The 24,204-nt window shown below is 36.4% G+C and overlaps 1 protein-coding gene across 2 annotated transcripts; it reads left to right on the top strand.

Moving 5' to 3' along the window:
- The first annotated feature begins 1,022 nt into the window (after window positions 1-1,022).
- Window positions 1,023-22,373, top strand: PPP1R42 (protein phosphatase 1 regulatory subunit 42). Of its 2 annotated transcripts, XM_048287244.1 has the most exons (10): window positions 1,023-1,186; window positions 2,344-2,554; window positions 3,774-3,940; window positions 4,382-4,520; window positions 5,872-5,943; window positions 7,154-7,270; window positions 12,307-12,424; window positions 13,694-13,822; window positions 15,007-15,158; window positions 22,234-22,373. In XM_048287244.1, exons 2-10 carry the CDS (start codon window positions 2,426-2,428, stop codon window positions 22,270-22,272), a joined length of 1,062 nt encoding a protein of 353 aa, XP_048143201.1. In that variant the 5' UTR covers window positions 1,023-1,186; window positions 2,344-2,425; the 3' UTR covers window positions 22,273-22,373. The 2 variants fall into 2 exon arrangements, with proteins under 2 accessions (XP_048143201.1, XP_048143202.1); XM_048287245.1 differs by lacking the exon at window positions 5,872-5,943.
- Window positions 22,374-24,204: the final 1,831 nt, after the last annotated feature.

The following is a 24,204-nucleotide window of genomic DNA, read 5'->3' as shown; positions in this document are numbered from 1 at the left end:
GATGGCTTATAAATTCTGCATTCTTTGTGACCAGTCTCAGTCGGCACCCTTTTTCTCAAGCTTTGTTAACCTCCCCCTCAGTCTCAGATCATTGAAGCATGTCAAGCCCTAAACTTTACCAAGGTAATTCTGCAAACATGTAATTTGTTTTTCTAACACATAGATATCACTTAGAGCTTGCTTGTTAGCTGCTATCTGTTTCACAAATGAAATCTCCCTTGTTGACTGGACTCGAAAGTATACAAAGATCAAACATGAAAGAACATCCTTTAAGAAAATTTTTACATATTCCACATTTTGCAACAGTCCTGTGTGCAGTTCTGGGCACCACAATATAAAAATGACATTAAGCTATTATAGGAGGCCCAAAGGAGGACAAGGAGGATAGTGAAGGGACTGGAGAGGAAGCTGTATGAGGAGTGGCTGAGGTCACTTTTTCTGTTCAGCTTGGAGGACACTGAGGGGAGACCTCATTGCAGTTTACAATTTCCTCATGAGGGAAAGTAGAAGGTCATGCACTGATCTCTTCTCTACAGTGTTCAGTGACAAGACTCGAGGGAATGGCCTGAGGTTGTGTCAGAAAAGGTTCAGGTTGTATATCAGGAAAAGGTTTTCCAACCAGAGGGTGGCTGGGCACTGGAACAGGCTCTCCCGGGAACTGGTCATAACACCAAGCCTAACCAGAGTTCAAGAAGCATTAGAACAATGCACTCAGGCACATAGTGTAACTTTTGGGATGTCCTGTGCAGGAGATGGACTCGATGACCCCTTCGGGTCCCTTCCAACTCGGCACATTCCGCACCTCTCCGAACGCGGCCGCCAGCGACAGCAACCCGCGAAGCCTCGTGGGAGTCGTGACTGCGCATGCTCGAGAAGCCCCGCCCCTGCTCTCTCCTCGACGCTGATTGGTCAGAGGGCGCGCGCCGCGGCCGGTAGCGGGAGCGCCCCGCCCCTCGGCGTTGGCGTGCGGTTGCCGTGGCAACCAGGGGCCGACGGCTCGCGCGGGCCGGGGCTGAGGGGAGAGCGGGGCCGGGCGGGGTCGCGTTCCTGCCGGGAGGGAGCCTGGAGCAGATCCCGGCCCGTGCCCGCCGTCAGAACCGCCTTCCCATCCCACCGGCCCTGCTGGGAGGCGGTTGGTGGCGGGGCGGCGGGACGGGCAGGGCGGTGGGCAGTCGCACGGCTGTAGGTAGGAAGGAGCTGGGGGACCGAGGGCGAGAGACCTGCCCGGCTTTCTCCCGCTTATTCGGCTGGGTTTGGAAGAAGATCTGAAAAGGGGCTCTGAAAGTTATTTTTATCTAAAAAGCAAGAAACTCACAGTAGAAAAACAGGCAACCCACAATGTCCTTTCAGGTCTCCTTCATCCCCACCTTTTAAAATCAAAGTTAAGAGCAAATCCTGTTGCGATAAAGGAGAGCTACTGAGCTTCAGATTTGTTTCGTAAGAAAGGAAGTTTCTTCTGCCTTCGCAGCCTCGATCTTGGCTTTTCTTGTTTCTCCTAATTGTAATGCTGGCAAGGAGGATTCTCTGTGCGAGGTTTAGCACTGGGACGCTTTTTGCTGTCTCCTCAGTTTTCTGATACACTATTGTGGGGCTTTTGTGTATCAGCTAGAATAGATAATATACATTGGTATATGTACTGGCTGAATAGGTGACCTTTCTGTTCTGAGTCATTAAGTTATATCTGTTAGGGTATCTTTATCCCCGGATCGTTTATGCATCCCATTAAATACTAGCCACTTACCTTCTTCCCTCTCCCCCATTCCCTCATTTATAAGCTCACTTATATGAGCCAGAGTTTGAAAAAAAAATGGTATTGTTGTGAGAGCCTCTATAATATGCCTTAGTGGGAAAAACTCAAAGTTTTTAACTGTGCAGAAGATGCCGTTGTGCATGTGACAAAAGTGCTGTGCAGATATATAAAGAGCACTGTAGCTTAATGCCACCTCCCACAGCCTGTAAAACCTGTTATGGAGTGTCCTGTATTTTCTAATTTATAATCAGGTTATGAACTTCCATTAACTAGTTAATATGTGTGAGAATTATACCTGCTGTGGAGCATTGTGCTCATATTTCTACAAGAAAAAGATGAAAACCAGGATACAACCTTCTTAAGCAAACTGAAACAACAAATCAAATAGAAAAAATATTTTAAATGTTAATGAATACACCAAAAACTCGATAAAATGTCAGCAATAAAAGAGGTAGATTTTTATAGACCATATAGTATCACTGTAAATGAAAAGGGTATGGTGAGGATATGTCAGATTTCAAGTACACATGTAAGCTTTGTTGAAGTTCTGGGATACAAGTAGTATAACATTTTCCTTTTTTTTGTTTTTTAAGGCATTCTATAATACTACTTAGAAGAGCACGTGGAATAAACTATTAAAAGAAGCAGTAGAGCAGCTTGACCTATTACAGAACCATGGTTCAACTAACAATGGACCTAATTGCTAAAAATGCCAGTCACAAGAATCGTAGTGAAGAGGACTTTGGACAATATCTGCAAAAAATAACTCATCTGAATTTGTCAGATAAAAATATCGATTCAATTGTAAGATTTATTTTTCATTATTCCTTTTAAACTGGCTACTCTAATGTTTTGTAGTTACCGTTATGATGAAGTGTTCATAGTTGGCGAGACAAACAAGGAAAGCCAAGTTTTACAGAGTTGTTAACTCACAGCACAATCTTTTCAATCTATCTGTGATTTATTCCTTAAATTGCAGAGGAAGTCTGAGAAAGGAAAGGAGAGTTCAGGAACAGGAAATAACCCGAGTGAGGTTAACAAATTTGGACTGGTGTAGTGGCTTTTTCAAATTAGTCAGGTTAAAAATACACTTTTTTTTAAAAAAATTGCTCCTTGGGGCTTACTCATTTAGAGAATAATCCATGAGCTTTTTATTTCGAAGACTAAACCTGCAAATTTAACCCTGTCCTCCTTCCTCTGAGTTTAATAGTAGGAAATGTATACAGGTTTCAGTAAGTTCTGAGTTAATTCAGATTCCCTCAAGATACTGAGTAAATTTTGAAACTGCTGAGCCCTGCACAAGTGCATTGTTGCGTGTGGTGGATTTCTGCTCTAAAAGTGTGATTTCAGTCAAGAAGAAATCGCTTGTTCTGTGTGAACAGATCCCTGCAAGCAAATGGGTTTATTCAGCCCACTCCTAGGAACATGTGCAGCCATAGCAAGTTACTAATTGGATCAGTCCGTTTGATGAGGTCTGGTTCATCAGCTGCCACAGCGAAGTTTTACAGAAACCTTAATAAGGAGTGGCCTTTTACTTGTTTAATAGGAATATATTCAAAGAAACTCAACATTTGAGTGCAAACCTGAGTTCAGAAGTACATTAAAATAGATTGAAGTGCAAGGTTGTGTATAAACCAGTAATTCTTTGCCAAGAACTGGTTTCCAGTTACATCAGTGTGGTTTAATGGAGACAACTACACTAAAAACTGTGCTTTTCTGAAATCCATCTGATGAAGGCAGGGAAGGGAATGAAGTCACACTGGATGTGGTGTATCTGCTGGTTATGCCTGTAGTTATCAACTTCTGTATGACCAAATAGTAATGACAGATTTCAGTCTTTAATCTGATGATAACTGACAATATAGAATAACTCCATTGTTCTAGGAAAAAATAATTTTAAGAAATGTTTGCTAAAGGTGAAAATTTATTAATCATGCAGCAGAATTTAAGTATAAGAACAATGAATAGCTTCCAGAAGCAGGCAGTGAGTGAACATTAAGTAGCATGTTATTGTTTATTTCAGGGTGACCTCTCTTTCTGTAAAAATCTGAGAGTTCTGTATTTATATGATAACCAAATCAACCAAATCCAGAACTTGGACTTTGCTTCAAATATAACACACCTTTACCTTCAGAACAATCGTATTTCAAGTATAGAAAATCTCTCATCACTGAAAAAACTTGAAAAACTGTAAGTTGAAAATAATGTATTTATTTTACTAGTAAAAGGAATAGTTATGACACTTAAGAAATTTTTTTAATTGTGTAGCCATTAAGGTCCTTTCAGCTCCTAAATTTTGCTTTTCAAATAGAAGTAATTGCTTGTTATTTTTTGATGAGATGTTCTGTGATAAAAGTAATGACATATCATCTTGACATCTATTTAAATTATTTTATTCTTTCGGTCATATAATAATAATAGTAGTAATAATAGCAGTAGATAAAACTGCAAAAAGCTCTCGAATCAGTTAAGTGTACAATCTACTTGTATGCTGGGTTATTTACTTCTTCTATCATAATTTCCAAGTGTTATTCAATAATGCTTGAAAAATATTTTTCTTTATATACTGAAGCCTTGTGTTTGCTCTTACTTTCAAAGGACATTAAGTCTATTTTGTGTTCTATTCTGTAGATATTTGGGAGGCAACTGTATCACTGTAGTTGAGGGTTTGGATAAAGTAGGAGAACTAAGGGAGCTACACATTGAAAGTCAACATCTCCCTCTTGGTGAAAAGCTTCTGTTTGATCCAGTATCTCTTAACTCCCTGGCAGTAAGTATATTTTGAGAATTTCAGTGAGCCAGTTATCAAGTGATTAGTATTTTTACGAGAAATGATTAGGACTTGATCACTCTGTGTTTTCCTTCTTTGCCAACTGGTGGCATTCTTTCAAATTCTACCAAGGGACTCCCACCCTAATTCTCATTTAAACGAGGAGTCCAGCAAATTCTACTTCATCTTTTTTTTTTTTATTATGAAGGATGAAAATGAGAATAAAGAGAGAGAGGAATTAAGGAAGTGTGTGGATGCCCTATACCAACAGAATGTGAATAAACTAAAAACGGGGTTGGAATTTTTCACTCTTAGTTTTCTTACTCTGTTTCACTTGTAGTGAATTAGTTTGTTGCTATTTCACTGATTTGATTGTTATTTATTGCCTTTTGTGTTTCTGTAGAAAATGGAATGGAAAAAAAAGGCACGAACAGCTTTTTTTTTCCCTGGATATTAAGAATAACACAATCAAAACCATTCAGTTTTAGTTCTGCAGTTCTTCTGTGTTGTGTTATATCAAGATTTCAGGAAATCTTTTTGAAGTTGTCTTTCAACATGTTAATTGCTCAGAAAACATAAAACATATAGTTGAAAAGGTTAAAAAGTAGGCTTTATTTGCTAATGGATGTAGTCCTGTACTAAAAAAATTCCTCTTGCTGTATCTCCCATAGTGTAGCCAGGGTTTGATGAGCCTTTTTTTGTGAAGATGAAAAACTCACTAAAAAGTGAGTTCTTTTGTTCACATGTATATCATAAATATTTAACCTAGCTCTATTTTTTTCCTGTTTTGAGGTTAAGTAATTCAAGACATGTATTGCTGTTTTTCTTTAATAGAAATGAGTCATTACTGTGAGAGCATTTGTACTTTGTTCCCTCTATATTGGAGAAATTATCAAAGTAAAGGGAAGTTTTATAGCTATAATCTTCCCAGGATAATAATGTATAATAAACTCTTCATGTGTTTTTCAGCAGCCTGGCCTAGATTTTGTTCTTTGTGGCTTTTATTTAAGGCCTTTTGAAGTGGGGTTTGTTTTGTTTTTTAAGGAACACTTTGCATTCTTGACGATGTAACATCTTTGTGGAAGCTAAATGTAAAAATATTCTATTTTATCCTCCAAGTGCTAAGTGTTTGGAGCCTTTTTAAGACATCACGTTTTACTTCTTATTCATCTGTTTCTGGCTCTTTTAATGGCGTCAGAGATGAAAGAGATAAAAACATGAGGCCGTATAGCTCTCTGTATACCACAGGCAAATGTTTTGATGATGACAATGTCATGAATCTGACTGAGAAGATTAAGTTTATGAACCTGGCTTATCAGGATGATACTGGTAATTTCTGTCTGCAATGTAGATCTTGGTCAAATTTTTGAAGGGAGTTAGTTTTCCTGTATCAACTGCTGAAATGGAGATTTTCCAACTAATGGTAAGTCCTATACCTTGTATAATTCTAAACTCACTGGATTAGGTGTCCCTTTTCATTTTCTAGAGATATAAACTTCTTCTTTTTATGTGGAACTACATTAGTATTTCCCGAGATAAACACCCGAAATACATTTAGCTTTTTATCTAAAATGTAAAGATCTCCGTAACTATTGTCTGTTACAAATAGCAAAGTGCAACATGTGACTCAGTACTGCTCCAGAGAAGGGGTAAGGAGCAGACGTATGGATACTGAGAGGTTTGTAGGATCAGGCATGAAAGAAGAACGCTGTAGTCCAGCTGTTGAATGAGACTATGTGGGTATCACATATGGGCTTCAGCTCTGCAGTTCAGATGCAATCTTTGGGCCCACAGTATAAGAACATGGACCTGCTGCAGCAAGGCCAGAGAGGGCCACAAAGAGGATCAGAGGGCTGGAGCACCTCTCCTGTGAAGACAGGCTGAGAGCGTTGGGGTTGTTCAGCCTAGAGAAGAGAAGGTTCCAGGGACACCTTATACCAGCATTCTAGTACCTAAAGGAGGTTCATAAGAAAGCTGGAGAGGCACTTTTTGCAAGGGTGTGTTGTGATAGGACACAGGGTAATAGCCTGAAACTGATCAAGGGCAGGTTTAGATTAGCTGTTAGGAAGAAATTCTTTGTGAGGATGGTGAGACACTGGAACAAATTGCACAGAGAAGCTGTGGATGACCCATTCCTGGCAGTGTTCAAGGCCAGGTTGGATGGGCATTGGGCAACCTGGTCTAGTGGAAGGTGTCTCTGCTTATGGCAGGGGGATGGAACTAGATGATCTTTAAGGTCCCTTCCAGCCCAAGCCATTCTATGATTCTATAAAAAGGCAGTCAGTTTCAATGTATGTTTCATACTTCAAAAGTAGAGTTAGTAGCACTTGCAGAACTCCGTAAAGCATTTGAACATGTTTAAAGAAAAACAAAAATTCTGTATTTACTAAGAATTCCTGAAATAATTGAGAAACAATCTTACTTTGGTTTCACTTCCAAAGCAGAATAAATCACATTTTAGGACAAGATGGAAAGCCAACATAAAACAATCTGTATAGTATGTGGAGGTGGTATTTGCATGTTTCTTCTTCATATGTTTGTTCATCTTTTAAGATAATTTTCTGTAATAGTTTACAACTTGAAGCATACATGGCATGAAAAAAATACTTCTTTTTCTGCTTTTCTTCCTTCAGAAATCTTTGTCTGTATTGAATATCAGCAATAACAACATTGATGAATTAGAAGAGCTGGCAGTTTTGGAAAATCTTTCTTATCTTAAAGCAGTCAACAATCGACTTAAACATATGAAGGTATTAAAATAAATATTTGTTGTATTAAGTATGGGTGATAAGAAATTAGTCACATTCATCTTTATCACCAAATTTATGAGTAAAAAGAAATTTTACTTCTGCTGTTACTAAATCTCTGGATTGTCAAGCATGCTGTCTTTTCTCATATAGAAATATTACTGAGATTAAAAATGGAGAAGCATTTATCTAGGACGTCAAAAATTCTATTTTTATTAATTAATACTGAAATTAATGGGCTTAAATGGTAACCCAAATCACCAAGACAAAGTCTTGCTTAAAATAAACTCTTTCATTTCTGGTTTGCATATACATTTTATTTCCTTAGTAAACTTAACTTTCATTGGTTAGTAATTATTAGAATAACTATTCTTACTACTTCTTAGAACACAATATATTTTTAACAGATTGTTGAGAGAATTTGGCAGTTCTCTTTACTAATGAGGAGATTGCAGTATTTTGTGTGCATAACCTATTAGTTATATAGATGAATATATTTTCTTTGGACTCTTCATTTTTTTACACTTTAATATTAAAAAATGTTGAATGATGTCCTTCTTTTTTACTTGAGGACTATTAATGCTTTGTATTTCAAGTCCTGGATGTCAGTTGTGATTGAATTTATATCAAAATACGATTCACGTAGGCTTTAGCTGAAGAATTAAAATCACATTGAATATGTTGGTTACATCAAAATAGCAGAAAGCTTTTTCAAATAGGCAATCTCCCAAAAGCTTCCCTTTTTAAAAGGAATCCATTTCTAAATAAAACATATTACAGAGATTTTTATATTGGCTCTTTCTTTCTTATAAATAAAATATACTTCTGTTGTGATGATCTTAAAAAAAAATTGTCATAGCCAAAGAACCAATTAATTTTAAGAATTAGGATGCCAGTTTGAGACAGCATTTTCAGTATCTCAGAGGAAAAAACAGAATCCTCTGAAACAGAATAAGGAGAGGACAAAAAGACTGCATTATTCAGTAACTGTGTATATATTATTTATTCATTATTAAACTTGATTACGTAATCATCAGGAAAACCAGAATTATATTTACCCAAATAATGTAGATTTCTATGCTGCATGGTCACAATGTTTGAAAAATTATGCAATTAGCATTTGAGTTTGCTGCTGCTGTCCATTACATTCAGATTAAGCTCTGGTATATTTTGAAAGTGACTGTTCTTTGTGTTTTCTAAACAATCTCCCAATTGTTTAAAATATATAATTGTTTGAAATGTATGGAACAGGGAAGGTGTTTCTATTCGTATCTTTGCAGACCTGTAAAATTAATGAACATATCAAATATGTTTAATATACAGTGTAATGCAGGTGGATATCCAGCTTTCCCGCTACAATTACTGAGTTTTAAGGGATTACATTTTGGTAGGCTCTACTTATCACTGATATAAATTCTTAAATAAATAAGAACCAAGCTGTTGAAAAATGGAGTAAGCCATACAAAGTGTTTTTTAAAAAGTCAGTTTTAACTCTGTGTAGAAGGCTTTAGCTCACAGCAGACATCAAGTAGGAGAACAATCTTATACAGCTGCTGGCTGTTCAAAAAAAATAGCTGAGGGAAGTTTTGAGTATGTTTCAACTTTTTTGCATCCCTGAATTTCATGATTGCATGGCATACATTATTCTACAGCTGTGAAAGCTGCAAGGATTTTAGGAGTATACAGTTCTATACACTTAACTGGTTCTGCTGGCTGAACTTGTTACGCACAGCAAAGGCTCTTTCATTCCCACACAAGCTGCCTCCATTCTCCTCCCTCTTGCCCCTCTGTTATCAAAACTCTGATGTATACCTCTTTTTCATGCCAAAAGCACTATGTCCCCTCTTTTACCATTCTTTCTTTCCCATCACTACCATCAAGAACTTCCCCAGGAATATCTGGCATTGATCAGAGATCGTGGCAGTGCTGCATGACAGGGAAGTGTCGGAGAGCTCTGTACCCAGCTGTGCTTCACCCGGTGGGAAGAGAGACTGTAGAGGAGCTGTGTCTGAGCAGGTCTGGTGAACTGCAGGAATAACATGGAATCTTTGTGAAAGATGAAAATATGAAAGGCATGAGAAATTTATGATATGCAATCTTATGTAGACTTTTCTCAGTTTTGTGTATTTTATATAATTATTTAATATTTAAACATTTCTTTCAGTTTTTTCACTTTATTATGAAAACCCATTTTCCTTTGCTTTGCAGCTATGCCACCTTGTTTTCAGCACAGTTGGAAATTAGGACTAGTAAATTCAAGCACTTAAGGTTGTGGCTAATTCAGGGCTTTGTTAGCATAACTAACAGACATCAAGGCATATGACCTTGTTTCACTTGACTGAAGTTTATATAATGCAGTCTGAACAGTAGACAGAAGAAAATCAAGTAATTTTTCTTAATTCATGCAAAATAACTATGATGCAAATAACCAGATGCAAAAGATATGTTGTAGGTCAGTTCTCAAGAACATAATTGATTTTAATAGAATTGGCTTTTCTTTGTTTTCTGTTGCTTGCTACTTCATTTATTCATCCTACTGAGGTTCTGGTTTGCTTTAGTCAGGATCACAAGGTCTTCTAGACTGCAGTGTATTTGGGTTGGAATTAAGGAAATTTTTAAAAAACACTATGTCTATTAAAAAACCCCCCACAACTATTCCTTTTTACAAAAAGCCAGCATATTATTTATTTATTAAGTTCATTAGATTTTGGAAGATTATGACTTGTGTGAGTGTTTGGATAGGTAGAAAAAATATAGCTAGAAATACCTGTAAAAATCTGTATTTCCCAAGTCTTTAATTTATTCAACCTCTGCCCAGTATTGATTATGACAAGAGGATATCATGAAAGATGAATTCATTCGCTTCAGAATTGAGTCAGGAACAAGAGAAAAATTATAGATTTTCTCAAATAGATTATGACAGGTAATCAAACTGGTGACAAATTGCTGTCTGTAGATGTAGCTGGGGCAGTTGGATTAGATGTTTCCGATAAAAACTGGAGCATACTGGTCAAATACCAATTCTTAAATGGCCACCGTTAATTGGTAAGAAAGTTATTGCCAGCACTCCAGCTGCCTACTCAGGCACTTGCCCTTCCCCCTCCCCACCCTCCCCGATGGAATATAGTTTGCTCGTCAGTATTTTGTAGCAGACCTCAAAGTGATAGCATGACATGATCATTTATCAAACGGAGCCTGCCCAGAAGAGTGTCTGGTCCCTTTAGTACAGCTTATTGAAAGGCTGGGAAGTGAAAGCACTTTATTAGAGACAGGAAGGCAATGAACAACTAGAGCGTATCGAAAGGGTAATCATATTTCAGCACAGGATTAGTGTGCTCTTAGATAAACATACATTGGAGTAAGCATGTTCTGGGTCATTTATCAAGTAAGTAACAGCTAACAAAAATCTACAGGACTCTGTGTACATTCATCAAAGTTAAACTGTATACATTTTATTTCAGTAATAGACAACTTTGTGTTGCAAAACTATTTCTAGGAAAAATTCTTTCTAGTGAAATCTAGAACACATTACAGGCTTCAATTATAGTGTCTGAATGCTTAGGTAAGAATAAATAAGTATACTTGCTAAATGATTTTTCTTTTTTAATAATTCTAGCCTAAAATATTTTGCTTGTGATTAAGTGTTAGCACCTAAACTATGGGGGTTATCATGTTGCTGTTCGGATACATGCTGATTAAGCTTTGCTGCGTAACATTACAAGAATTACTAACATTTCTTTGTGTGCATTGGTCCTCAGAGTTTCTTACATTGTTTTATCAGTCTTGATCCTCACAGAACCAGGCTTTTGCTCTCTGTTTTTCTAAGAAGACATTTTTATCACTGAATAACAATAGATGATATCACCATCATCAGAGATAGACCAAATATTATATGATTTGGAGGTATGAAGCTGTGCTGCCACTTTCTCTTCCACATGATTTTTCTTAACATATATTATGTAACCCATAGAATATTTCCAAGAGGATTTTCTACCAAGGGAGATGAGCCAGCAAAAGCAGAATTCTCCCTGCTTGTGTTACCCAAGCAATTTTCTAAATTTGAAGGACCTAAGAGATACCTGCATTACTAGAGACTTCATTGTTGGCATCAAGCTACAAAATTTCACACACTTTGCAGTTTAGAATCTGTCACAGCATGATGAGTAGATTTTTCCAAATTATTACAACAGTAGAACATAAATTCTCTCTCCTCTTCTATTTGTACAGATTGTCTTGAATCCCTCCATAAGCTTTTCATACATACGAGAAAAGCCTGTGAAGAATGGGAGTTGAGTTAAATGAAATTTTGGAAAGAAAGTATTTCAAAAAGTAGGGTGTCTGAGTAGAAAGGACCAATCTGCTAAACTTTGCATGTTTTTACCTTGAATTTATTGTATTTAAAAGACAGAATAGTTTCATCTGGGTCATGCTGTCCCTGGGTAACAGACAGAAATACAGATGGAGCAAGGTATATTTCACTAATTTCACTGTTTAGGCCAATACTATAACTGACCACCCACAGTTAGGTAGGGAGAGATTACTCTTTCTCCTGTAAAATACAGTTCTACATATATATAAAGAGAGAGGCAGTCCACTCTAGATAGTGTGGTTTTTAGCTTTTTTTTCAGTCTGTCCTTTATAAAGTATTTATTGTGCCACACGCTGATATTCTAAGGGCTCTGTAAGACCTTGGTGATGCATTAACAGACATTACATATCATACAATTGTTTTCATTGGTACTTCCTAGGCTTTAGGTGCTTATAAGTGAGATTGAAGTGGTAATTTTCCAAAGCTGGCGTTACTGTATCCTTAAAAATGCAGTGTCTTCCAACTGCATCACTGGTTCTTTTGTGCAATTTTGATATATTCAGGGGATGCTGTGGACAAATCTGCTTGAAAATGCACATTCTTAATGTGAATAGTCTCGTTGAAGTTATTTCTGTGTGCAGGATTTGGGCCTGGCTGAACGAATCACTGTTGAATTTTATTCTGGAGGGGGAAACATAATCACAATGTTCTGTTGTTGTTTCAATTGCAGGATTTGGAGGTTGTATTAAAAAAATGGACAAAGCTACACAGAATAGATCTTACGGGAAACCCCATCTGCCAAAAACCAAAGTACAGGGACAGGATTATAGTACAGTCACAGACTTTAGGTAAAAAATTAAATCAACAGCCCACCCATAACCCCCACTCTTTTAGAAAATAACTGAAAAATTAATTGTTCTTGAGTAGCACTATGTATGTAAACACAGTTACTGCTATAGATATGTGTCAAATCATAAATTTTTAATTTATATACAAAGCTAAAACTGCTTATGTAATCAGCTTCACAAGCCATCTTGTTTGGCTTTTGGTATTAGTAGTAGTAATCATTTGTTTTGTAATAGATGATTGGTGAGACTGTTACAAGACAATTTTTGTGTTCGTATTCCAGATGTTGTGAAACTGATTTTCAAAGATCAGTTTAATCCATTCCCCTATCAATGTGTAGTAGTTGCTAAAGTGTTTTTGTTGTAGAGCGCTAGTTGTGCAGATCCCACCTTACTGTGTTTGAATTTGTCATATAACATTCATCCTTAAACTTATAAGCAGTTCACACTTATATTATGGGTGTTATTTGTTAATCTTAACCCTTATGGTGCAGTTTATATTATTATTTTGAGATAACTTTAGCATAAAAGGAAGAAAGTAATTCTTCTATATCTAAACAGTTGTACTGTAGAAATAAGTAAAAAAAAAACCCTCCTAATTTTTTACTTTTTTGGATAAATGTGGCAATTACGTTTAAAGTTAGAATTACGGAACTTGATTTTTCTCAGAGTACAAAGTATTGGCCATTAAAAAAAAGAAACAGCTTATCTGCACAATGAAAATAACAGTGCCTTAGGACAGTTCTAATGCAACCTAAATTTGTAGCCACCAGGTATTTCATTTGGGCTGACTCAAAAATGCAGATGCAACCAATGAATCATAGAGCAAAAGGTTTATGGCACCTAAGTGAGTAAAGTTAACCTTAGAGAGGAAAATCTGTGTGACTGTCTTCATGATCAGTAGAATCCCTTGATTGCTAAGACATGTCGTTTCCCTCTGAACCTGGATTTTTGCATCTATCTATACTGTATGTAAGAGCATATCCTTTCTTCAGAACTTTCTAGAAGTGTTGCATGTTAACCAAATATGAAATATGTGTATTTCCCTTGAAATTTATAAAAAAGTAGGGGTTTTTTTCTGCAATTAAGACAAATCATTCTTGCAGCTTGAATATGAATATAAATCTTTATTGGTTATTTTTTTCTTTACCAAAATACTAGAAAAAGAAAAAAATATTTGAAGAGAATGAATATAGAGCCAATACACATTACATACAACTTTGTATAGCCATTTAGTTCGCTTTGTATCACAGAAAATGTTCTCTTTTGCAGAATCCCTCGATGGGAAAGAAATTCAAGAAATGGAAAGACGTTTCTTAATGAATTGGAAAGCCTCCAGAGCTGCCAGGAAAAAAAGCAATGAAAGAATAATAGATGAACATGCAGCCTATGTACAGTTTTGTAAGAAAAACAAATCAATTATTTCATGCTTATTTAAAATTTACAGAAATCATAAAATAGCAGCTAAAAATATATATACTAAGAATTGTATGTAAGGGACTTGTACCAATGATGAGTCCAAAAGACATGAATAGAAATTGAGCTTTTCCAATATAAAATTTAATTTTAGCACTAGTTCATGTGTTGGTTTTTTCCCTCACATCCCAAACTCCCAGAGTCATGGAAAGGAGTAGCTAGTACATTTTGAGTGTGTAAATATTCACATTTACTTCCCATGTTTAAAAAATGTTGGGCATTCTTGAATAAATATGCATGAAATTCATCAGACATTGAAAATATATTTGTTGATACTTACTTGATCTGTGTATATTGTCAGTCCTTTAAAGGCCTTCACAAGATACATGTAGCAGAAGTCCAAGTTTTAAACTTGGAAAGAAAAAAAAATGTCTGGGAGGTAAAAAAGCCTTAAAGCCTTTTTGAGGTTTAAAGGCAACATGTTCTTCAAGTGGGAAAACAAATTAGTGTTGAAACTAAAATAAAACCTGAAATAAATGTTGAGGTTTTTTAAAAATGATGGGGAAGTGGTGGTTGTTACAGAGTTGACTGCAGGTTAAAACATAAATGACTTAACAGCATGTCTTGCCATCTTGCAGTATTTGGATACAGACATTTGACTTGAAATTAGTCAAAATGGTTTGGATTACCATATTTATAAAGTAAAATTGGTGGCAGTTACACTGTTGCTTTCAGAAGATAAATTAATATGTTATTTTGGAAGACATGAAGGCTGATTCTCTGCCTGCCAGCACCAGTCCTAAAATATTTAGTCTGCTCAGTGTTTGGAAGCCATATGTAAATGGCAATGGTTTTGAAATGGTCTTCTGAATAACTACTGATATAAGGAAGTGCTATGTAATTGAATTTACTCCCTTTCAAATAACTCTACCTGACTGGGAATACCTGTTTTAATATTCACCTTCATCAGTGTTTGAAGCACCTTCCATAATTCCATTCAAAGTTTTCCGTTCTCAATTATCAAATTTGAAGTATTTACCTTAAGGTTTATTACACTGTTTTCTATAACAAGATATATTGGAACTTCTGATCAATCACACTGAATATTAAATAGATATGGTTTGACTTGGGATATTGAATTAATCCTTTTTTCTTTCTATTTTCTGCAGCTGACTCTGAAACACCTTATCTCACTCTTCCTTTTCACGACAGTCACTCTGTGAAAAAAAAAGCAGATTTTTTAGATTTGTCTCACAAGCAGAAAGTTGCAAGAAAACCTCTGTCAGGAATCCGTGAAAGAAGTAGTCAGATGAAAACTCAGGTGTGTTCCTGAAATATCTTCCCTTTAGTTATGTTGGTTATTGCTTTTACAGCTCTTGCTGAATCAGTTGGAAAATGAGTACAGGAAGGTAGAGTTTAATATGAAATAATTTTTTTAAACACATTATATTTATTGTCTTTATTTCTTTAAAAGACAGGATAATACAATTCAGTTTCTGGTTATAAATCAGTAGACTAGCTAATAGTAGTAACTTTAATGTTACTAGTTTCTGTCATATGCATTTAACTATAATCATTTTCCACAAAGGTAAAATAATATCGAAGTTAATTCTCAGAAGTAAGTTAAGGTGTCAGCACCGTTGGTGAAGGGTGATCCTGTGCATGGAGTCATCTGCAGAAGGAGAAACAATATCTTTTCATCATTACAGCTTACTTCTAACAGCCATGCTCCAGTTTCACCTGTAGCAATAGTATAGTGAGGTATTTGGGACCTAATATCACTCCGTCCAGATTTTTAATGTTATTTTTAACCAAACAGTTTTATTATTTATCAGCTACACCAGCCAAAAAAAAAAAAAAAATTCATCATTTATACAATGCCATAGATAAAATAAATAAATACATGCAACTGACACAGGTATGCTTCTGTTACTAAATTAGTATATATAGTGTTCTATTTTATATTTACATCCAAGTTAGAATTTGTTAGTATGTTTGACAATTTACTGAGCAACATTTAATGCTGTTTTATTCTTGACAATTTACCACTTTCCATTCCATTACTTTTGTTCCTTCTGATTATTTGTTCTGATTAAAATAGCTGCCTTTCCATTGAGAAGGGAAGAAGAATTGCAAATCATAAAGCTGCTCTCTTTCAAATAATAATCTTTGTTCATCACATGACAATGGATATATTCTGGCCTAAAAAAACCCTGAACTTGTCATATATGTGCCCATTCTCGAATTATTTCTTGCTGCGGAAAGCACAAAGCAGTGGAGCAGTTAAAAAGAAGAACTGCAGGAACAATGTACTAGTTATTATAAAAAGTAATAGTGTTAGTACTACTATAGTAGCACACTATTATTTTCCAGTGAATAGTCCAGGCTTCTGAAATTTAAAGGGATACAGACTAATACTCCTGCCATATAAATATGTTTGGGGTTTTTTCAATTCTGTTGTAAGATGGGTTTGCTTGCATGCTCAGTGTTCTGTCAGCTTGCATGTCATCTTTATTAGCATCCTGTCTTTTGGGCCAGGCTGAGTAAAACTGTGCTTTCCATTTACCATTCCCCATAGTCCTAAAAAAGCATGGAATGTGCATGTACATCATCTTTTCTTCTATAAGACCTTCTGCTATTCCCTTGGAGATAAAGCATTCCGATTCTGCTGTACAATGTTAAAAAGCTGTCTGATTGTTGAGCTTCTTTGCTTGGTAAAAATTTTCTCAGTATGAAAAAGCTGGAATACATCCCGGCTCTGTTGAAATCCCTTTTGACCCTAGAAAGGCAAAGAGTGCATCTTCCATACTTGATTGAAATAAATGTCTTTATTTTTATTAATTTACATTTGTAAATTAAACAATTTGAGTGATTTTTTTTTTACTGTTATTCTAGAAGATTTTAGACTGTTTTTGCAGAAAGGTTTGAAGAAACTGTAGTCAGATGACGTGCATTTAATATTTTTAAAAAACTTTTAAGTGGGACTTTTATCTTAGATGCTGAAGGTTGCTGTACCTTACAATTTCATGTGTAATTACTAATCCTGAGATGTATTCTAATCTTGTTACTAAAAGAATTCCATAGAAACAAGAGAGTCTTGGGAGTTAAAGGTTTGTGAATTCTTTAGAATATTTATTGGGAAAATAAACCCAAAAGCTCAAAGAATAGAAATATTCATTCTCAGAGTTTATGCAGATGGGAAAAAATGGTAAATCATAGTATTCCCTTGCCAGATCCAGTAATTAGGGATATACATGAATGTGCCCACAAGTAAAGGAAGGAAATTTTTTCAAACTGAACAAATACCTGTATTGTTTAATTGAAATTCAGTATTGAACCAAAGAAATTAGTGAATTTTAATCCTACCCTCTGTGTTAGTCAAATAAATTATTCCAACAGATGTTTCCTCTTTCCCTATACATACTAGGTGATGTTTGACCTTGGCAACTGAAAAACAGGCATTAAATACCTTTTTAACCTACATCTAAGATCCACTGAGGATTGCATACAGCTTGAACAATAAAAAAAGCCACCTATTACTAGATTACTGAAATATGTCATTTATCTTTCTTTTTTGATGATATAAAAACAATAGCAATTTTATATTGAATTTTAAGTTAGTTTTGGGCATTCAGAGAAAATTATGGATATTGGCAGGAAGTAATTAAAAGAAACCAAATCACTTAACTATTTTAAAGATACCTAATACCTTCCAATGGGATACACCATTATTAATTTTCCCTGAGTAGAGAAGTTGTTGAAATTTTGATGTTGTAAACCTAATCTGTTACCAGCAGTTTCTGCCCACATTGCCTTACTCATGGAATTAAATATTGTGGTAGGTATTTGTAGCAATTCAGAATGGGGTGGGAAAGTCACCTTTTGTCTCTCCAGCATATGTTATGGAATTAGCAATATGGAAATATCTTTAAATGATATAGTCAGCATGTAATAAATACTCTGGATTGTGCCAACTAATTATAAGCCACTCTGCTGCCACCATGCACATCATGTATAGCTCAAGTTCTAGTCTGAAAGGAAGGAACTTGCAGTGAACAATGTCAGTTCTCCCTCTTCTTAGGCAGGTGCTTGTATAAACATTGTATTTAATTAGATAAATATTTATAAATGCCTTGAGTTGCAGTGATTTGTGTGGTCTGAAATCTACGCAGGATAATGCGTGTTCTGCATGTTTACTGGGCTTTTGTTTATATGAGTCCAACCAGCATTATAATACATAGAATTATTAAGGCCTATTATATGACAGGTTTTTGGGGAGAGACTATACTGAGACTATAATGATATATACCCAAAATATAAACTTTGCAATAATGGACTTCACATTACACAATATAGTTCTCTTTTTTGAGAGGGAGGTGGGGAAATACGTTACCTCTGGGTGACCTAATTCTTGTTCTCTTACTAAATATCAATTTCAGCAAACATCTGAAAATTCAAAAATAAAAAATACCCTCAGTCTTGGCTCCAGGAGAAGGAGAAATACGGATTTAAGATATAAACCAGTGCACCCTCGAGTTGGTTTTTGCAGCTGAAGAGCTTACAAGCACTCCAAATGTATTCAGAATTAGGTGCATTAAATACTTAGAGATACCAGCTGGAGCACTTTGCCAGAGCTGAGAGCATGTTTAGAACAGACACTGAGTGCCTTTTCCAGCAGCCCATCTCACTGCCTTTTCTTGGTGATGGTGTTGAAGGAAAAATGTAAACATCTTCTTAGTGAGGTCTAGAGAGTATCAATCAGCATTTAGTGCTGAAGGCTGTGGAAGAGAAATGTAAGGAATTTACTTGCCGTTGAATTATTCAGCCATAACAGAGGATATCAAAGGAGTCACCACAATGCTAGATAAAGTGTAAGGATAAAGAGATAAAGTGAAGTTCTGAAATTAAATAGTGTTGCTGAAGCAGAGCTATAGGAATGAAGGTCAGGTATCAGCAATTTCTGGTTACTGTGGCCCATGCAAGGTCTCAGCAGGCAATTCAGCCAGTTTAGTGGTTGGTTCCCTTTTTTTTTTTGTGGAGAATATGCACTGCCTGTAAAGGTGAGTGTAAGTACTTTTGCAGAGCCATAATTAACATTACAATAATCTATACCCTAGTGGTATTTTTGGTATCCATGTTTACAGCCTTGCTGAATATGGTGCTGGATGATTCTCCCCATCATTGCCATCATTCATACTCTGTTCAGTCGGAAGAATATAACTGTCATCGCAAACATACAAGATGATATACAAATGGCATTGCCTTCTGCCTAAACTTCTTTCAGTAGTGGTAATTAAAAAAAACCAAAAAATCCCCAAAAAGAAGTAGGTCTAATATATGCCCAATCTGTAATATTTAATACTGCCACATCATCCAGTGTCCTAAAGGCAGTGACAAAAGGCATCCCTTTTTGCCCATGCCCTGCCTCCCCACTCCAGTTCTCTGTGCTGCTGGCTGTCCCCAAAGCTGAGAAGGAGTAGAGATCTAAACCACACTGGCAGGAACATGTGCACTGATAGACCTCTGTGCCCTTGAAAAGAGTAAATTCTTCTCAAACCATGGAGAGAGAGCACATCTGCTGGTGAGCAGATTGCCAGCTAGACCACATGTACTCCTACATGTCTGGCTGACCAGATAGAGCATAGACACATTCTTGACTGGCAATCTGGCAGGAACACATTTGCAATAGTCTGCTCCCTCTTCCAGGAGATACAGGCTGTTTCCTAGACATTTAGAAAACCAAATGGCACATGCGACTTGTCTGCCAGTAGGTGGTCAACAACCTACAAGGGCACATTTGGGGCTGCAGGCTGTCAGGTGCTCTCAAGAACATTGAAACCAGACTGTTTGAAATCTTCTCCATAAAAAACATGAATATTTAGAATGTTTTAGGTTGGAAGATCATCGAGTCCAACTGTAAGTCAGTAACATTTTAAACTGAATGCAGAATGAGAGAGGACTACTTAATGATTTTAGGGTGAGTTGTATCCTTTAACTGGCTCCATTTAAATTGTATCAGGAATGAAAAGCTATTTTAGGATGGTAAACAAAAAGCAAAGTCAGATCTTTGCATATCTATTTTTCAGGTGTTACATGTTCACCCTAATAGATACTAGATAAATGAAACATTCAGGATGCGGTATTTATTTTTTTTCATAGATTTTTGTTGTCAGTACTTTTAGACTACTGTTGAGATAAAACCTCAAAACCTCATAATGTTTTTGGTCTGCTGCATTAGCATTAAACATTTTTTACTGTGTAATTAACTGGAAAAATTATAAAAATCACTTTAATAACACAAATATGAATCTAATTTAAAAAGTAAAGAAGTAATGCTGTGTTTTCACGTTTTTAAAATACATATCTGCATGGGAGTTTTAAAAAGTAATTTGAGGTTAAAATAAAGACTGCTGCTTGAATAGGAATATATAAATAAATTCTGTAATTTCAATATAACTCTGTTGAAGTCAGTTTCAATAATCTAATTTACTGCAATGATATAAACACTGTTTCAATATTTGCCTTCCTGTATCCGGTCATACATTGTGTAGGCACACTCCCCTCTCTGAAAAGTTGAAAGCAGCTGCTTTAGCAAACCTGAGGTGAAAACACAGTCACTGTGCCTTCATCTAGCATGGTGAGCTACTACATTTTGGAGGACACCAAATGGACAACCACTAATTTTGGACAACCACTAATTCCTTAGTAGTAGCTATACCTCCTCAAATTCACTTCCAGCACCTTGGGATGTATCCCACCCAGTTGCAAAGACTTGGATATGTCAGATTTGCCTTAGTGGTTCTTAAATTGGTCATCATCTACTGTTGGTAGAATTTCTCCCCACCAAAAACTGTTCCTAGGACTTAAGAGGCCTACAGGCCTTACCAGTAAAGATTCTGATGCTTTTAGAGCTTCCACAGTACCGATGGTGTGTTAGAAGTACCAAAAGAAAAAAAAGACATCACTGCCCAAATACCTCCCCTTGATAATGCTCTTACCATAGTCAGAATATATGTAAACACACAGTGTTTGAGTTACTGATCTAAAGTTCATATTTGAACTTTTAAACCATAGCTGATGAAAAAATAATATTTTTTCTTAAATATCACATTAAAACCAGTGCAAGGTGTAAGTTAATTTAATGCTGTATTATTTCTTTATATATGCAGGTATAAAGCAGTACACAGCACTGCCTGTGATACAGCTATAAAAGCCATGCAGTTCAAAAGTTCTGAGATAGGGGCAGACAGGGGAAAAAAGTAGCCAGAAAACTGTCAGTGATCAAGATGTGTCCATTGATTTTTCAGGATGAGGATTCAGACATGATCTGTTAATATGGGGTAGTATGTGACTGTATTCAGGCTGTAACTGGTAAAAGTAAGTGCATCTGAAAGGCTCTCTTCCCTGTTTTTCTTATGATTTTTTATCTTGGTGTGGTGTGCAAAGTAACTATCATGACTAACAGAGCTCTGAGGCAAAATGATTAATTATGTGAACATACAGTCACAAAATTATAAATGTTATATATTGTAACTGGAAGCAATACTTTTTTGCTAGGAAAAAAAAAACCAGTGAAAATTTATTTTAAGTCACTTGGCCTTGAAGAATTCTAGGAATTCATTGTTAAAAAAGTTGTATTTGAACTTCACCTCTTCACTCAAACAACACTGTAACCAGAGACTACGGAAACGACTGACTACATCTTTCTGTTCTCTTAATTCTGAGCAGAATTAATTGCTGCATCAAAACCAAGATAAATCCAAGCCAGCTGTTTAATGATCCGTGTAATAGACTAATACTTTAAATCAAAAAGAGTTTTGAATCAATAAGCTCTTCCTTTCTTGGGGAGTTAGTATGTTAGACTACCATAGTAGCCACTGATTACATGTCCAGTAAAGCTGGGTATAATCAGTTACACATAGTTTGTAGGAAAATGTTTTGGAATAAAAGACGGAATCTTATCTGATTTCGTTTATATGAGAAATTGCTTTGATTATTTATAAGGTTTTTTCCTTATGGGGCTTGAAAATTGAAAGTATTTGATGCACATTTATGTAGGAAAAAATGTTAATACCATTTTTGTCCATGAAAAAAGTCAGTTTTGTAATAAAGGAATGTACAATACCCCAAATGGACAGATTCTGCCAATTCAGAATATTCTGGCTCCAGGTTTGGCACTGAGAAGAAAAACAAAAGGGCTTTCACTGCAACAGCCAATAACCTTGCTATAGGTAAAGATCTTTTTTTCTCGTCAGCAGGGTTTGATAACACTGCTTATACTTTTTTAGAAATATTGAGTGCTCCCGGGAAGTGTTAATGACAATGAGAGCAATAGGTGCTTTGGTGTGGATGTGACATGAAGATCTGACCTGTCTTCTCTGATCTCTCTGATGTAGGTTGAGGAGGAATCTGAAGTAACAGCAGAAGTAGTTTGAATTCTAAAAGCCAGAAGTTACAGGATGTGAAGATTTGGCCAATATTGATTTTTCTTTTTCCCCTCAAAGCTTACAAAGAAAGATACTGGTGTCTCTTTGGATATGTTATCTGTGCCTTTTTAATCTCAAAACCAGACAAAAATTAGTATGTTGAACTTAACACTGCTTTCTAAGAACATTCAGAAAAATAAGGGGACTACCTCTTTATTTAGAAGCAATGCTTTGTCTCAAAAGCATGTAAAAACATCAGCATGTGCTAGGCTAAACTGGTTGCCTAATTCTTAAACTTCCTCAAGAAATGAACTGGTTTTAGCCAGTGTCTTACCTAGTAGCTGCTTCTTTCCCTATATGATACTCAGCAATTGTGCAGACGCATGTTCACAGTAGAGTCATTAAGGTTGAAAAAGACCTCTACGATCATGCAGTCCAACTATAAACCTAACACTGCCATATTCACCACTAAACCATGTCCCCAAGCACCACATCTACACATTTTTTTAACACTTCCAGGGATGGTGATTCCACCATTTCCCTGGGCAGCCTATTCCAATGCTTGACCACCCTTCCAGCAAAGAATTTTTTCTCAACACCCAATCTAAACCTCCCTGGTGCAACTTCAGGCCGTTTCCTCTTGTTCTGTCACTTGTTACTTCAGAGAAATGACCAGCCCCCACCTGTCTACAACCTCTTTTTGGGTGGTAAGGTTCCTGAGCCTCCTTTTCTCCAGATTAAATACCCTGAGCTCCCTTGGATGCTCCTCATCAGACTGGTGCTCCAGACCCTTCACCAGCTCCATTGCTGTCCTCTGGACATGATCCAGCACCTCAATGTGTTTGTAAACTAAATACAAGGGCCCAAAACTGAACAAAGGATTTGAGGTGCGGCCTCTCCAGTGCCAAGTACGGGGAACAATCACTGCGCTGGTCCTGCTGGCCACACTATTCCTGATACAAGTCAGGATGCCATTGGCCTTCTTGGCACATGGCTGGATTATGTTCAGCCCACTGTCGACCAGGTTTTTTTCTAATGGACCGCTTTCCAGGCTCTCTTACCCCTGCCTGTAGTGCTGCCTGGGGTTACTGTGACCCAAATACAGGATCCAGCACTTGGCCTTGTTGAACCTCGTACTATTGGTTTCTCACTTCAAGCAGAAAGAGGCTATTAGTACATGATTTTTGAGAAGATCTGTAGTCCTAAAAAATAATTTCCATCATTTGGATTTTTCCAGGTTCTGGTGAATAATGTGGAACAGTTAACAGAGGAGGCACAAGAGGATTAATTATGTCTGTGCTGATTTTTTGATTGGGAGTATTGTTCATTAATTTAACTTCAAATTCTGTTTGTTTGGCTGCTTTGCACTAGTTTGAGTAATTAAATAAATGCTCGAAACTTCTGATATAGGAAAATTCCAAACCTACAGATAAGGAAAGGAAAGCCCAGATTACAAATTGCCCCTGGAAAAAAACTTTTCCTAATGCAGTTTCTCTGTGTGAATGGCAGCTCAGCATCTTGAGCTTACGGCCCTCTCTGAAATAAGAAAGGAATTTTTCCTGAATAACGAAATGAGGATCTGTCTTTTTGCATGGAGTGTTTTGTGTATTTTGTTATAATTTATAAAGCTAAAGATAATTTGATACAGATTATTAAAATACATTTAACTGCTGCATGCAGTCTCCCCTTGAATACCAAGGTCTTCACCTTCATTTTAAAGAATGAGATTTCCAAAGCTAAGGTAGTAAATGAGTGGTACTGCAATGCTGAGGTGCCAATGCTTCTGTTAAAGTGTCGTGGTTTAACCCCAACCAGCAGCCAAGCCCCACGCAGCTGCTTGCTCACTCCCCTCACTGGGACTGGGAAAAGAATTGGAAGGGTAGAAGCTGGAAAACTCATGGGTTGATATAAGGACAGTTTAATAGGGAAAGCAAAAGCCAC

Source organism: Corvus hawaiiensis, chromosome 26, assembly GCF_020740725.1.
Source record: "Corvus hawaiiensis isolate bCorHaw1 chromosome 26, bCorHaw1.pri.cur, whole genome shotgun sequence".
Taxonomy (NCBI): domain Eukaryota; kingdom Metazoa; phylum Chordata; class Aves; order Passeriformes; family Corvidae; genus Corvus; species Corvus hawaiiensis.
The sequence above is the reverse complement of the archived record's forward strand: the minus strand, read 5'-3'. Positions and strand labels throughout refer to the sequence as shown.

Excerpts from the sequence above, each read along its gene's own strand:
- PPP1R42 (XM_048287244.1), top strand. The coding sequence starts at position 2,426 with ATGGTTCAACTAACAATGGACCTAATTGCTAAAAATGCCAGTCACAAG. Across the intron at positions 2,555-3,773 it reads ATAAAAATATCGATTCAATT|GGTGACCTCTCTTTCTGTAA; the intron begins GTAAGATTTATT and ends TGTTTATTTCAG. Across the intron at positions 4,521-5,871 it reads TATCTCTTAACTCCCTGGCA|ATCTTGGTCAAATTTTTGAA; the intron begins GTAAGTATATTT and ends TCTGCAATGTAG.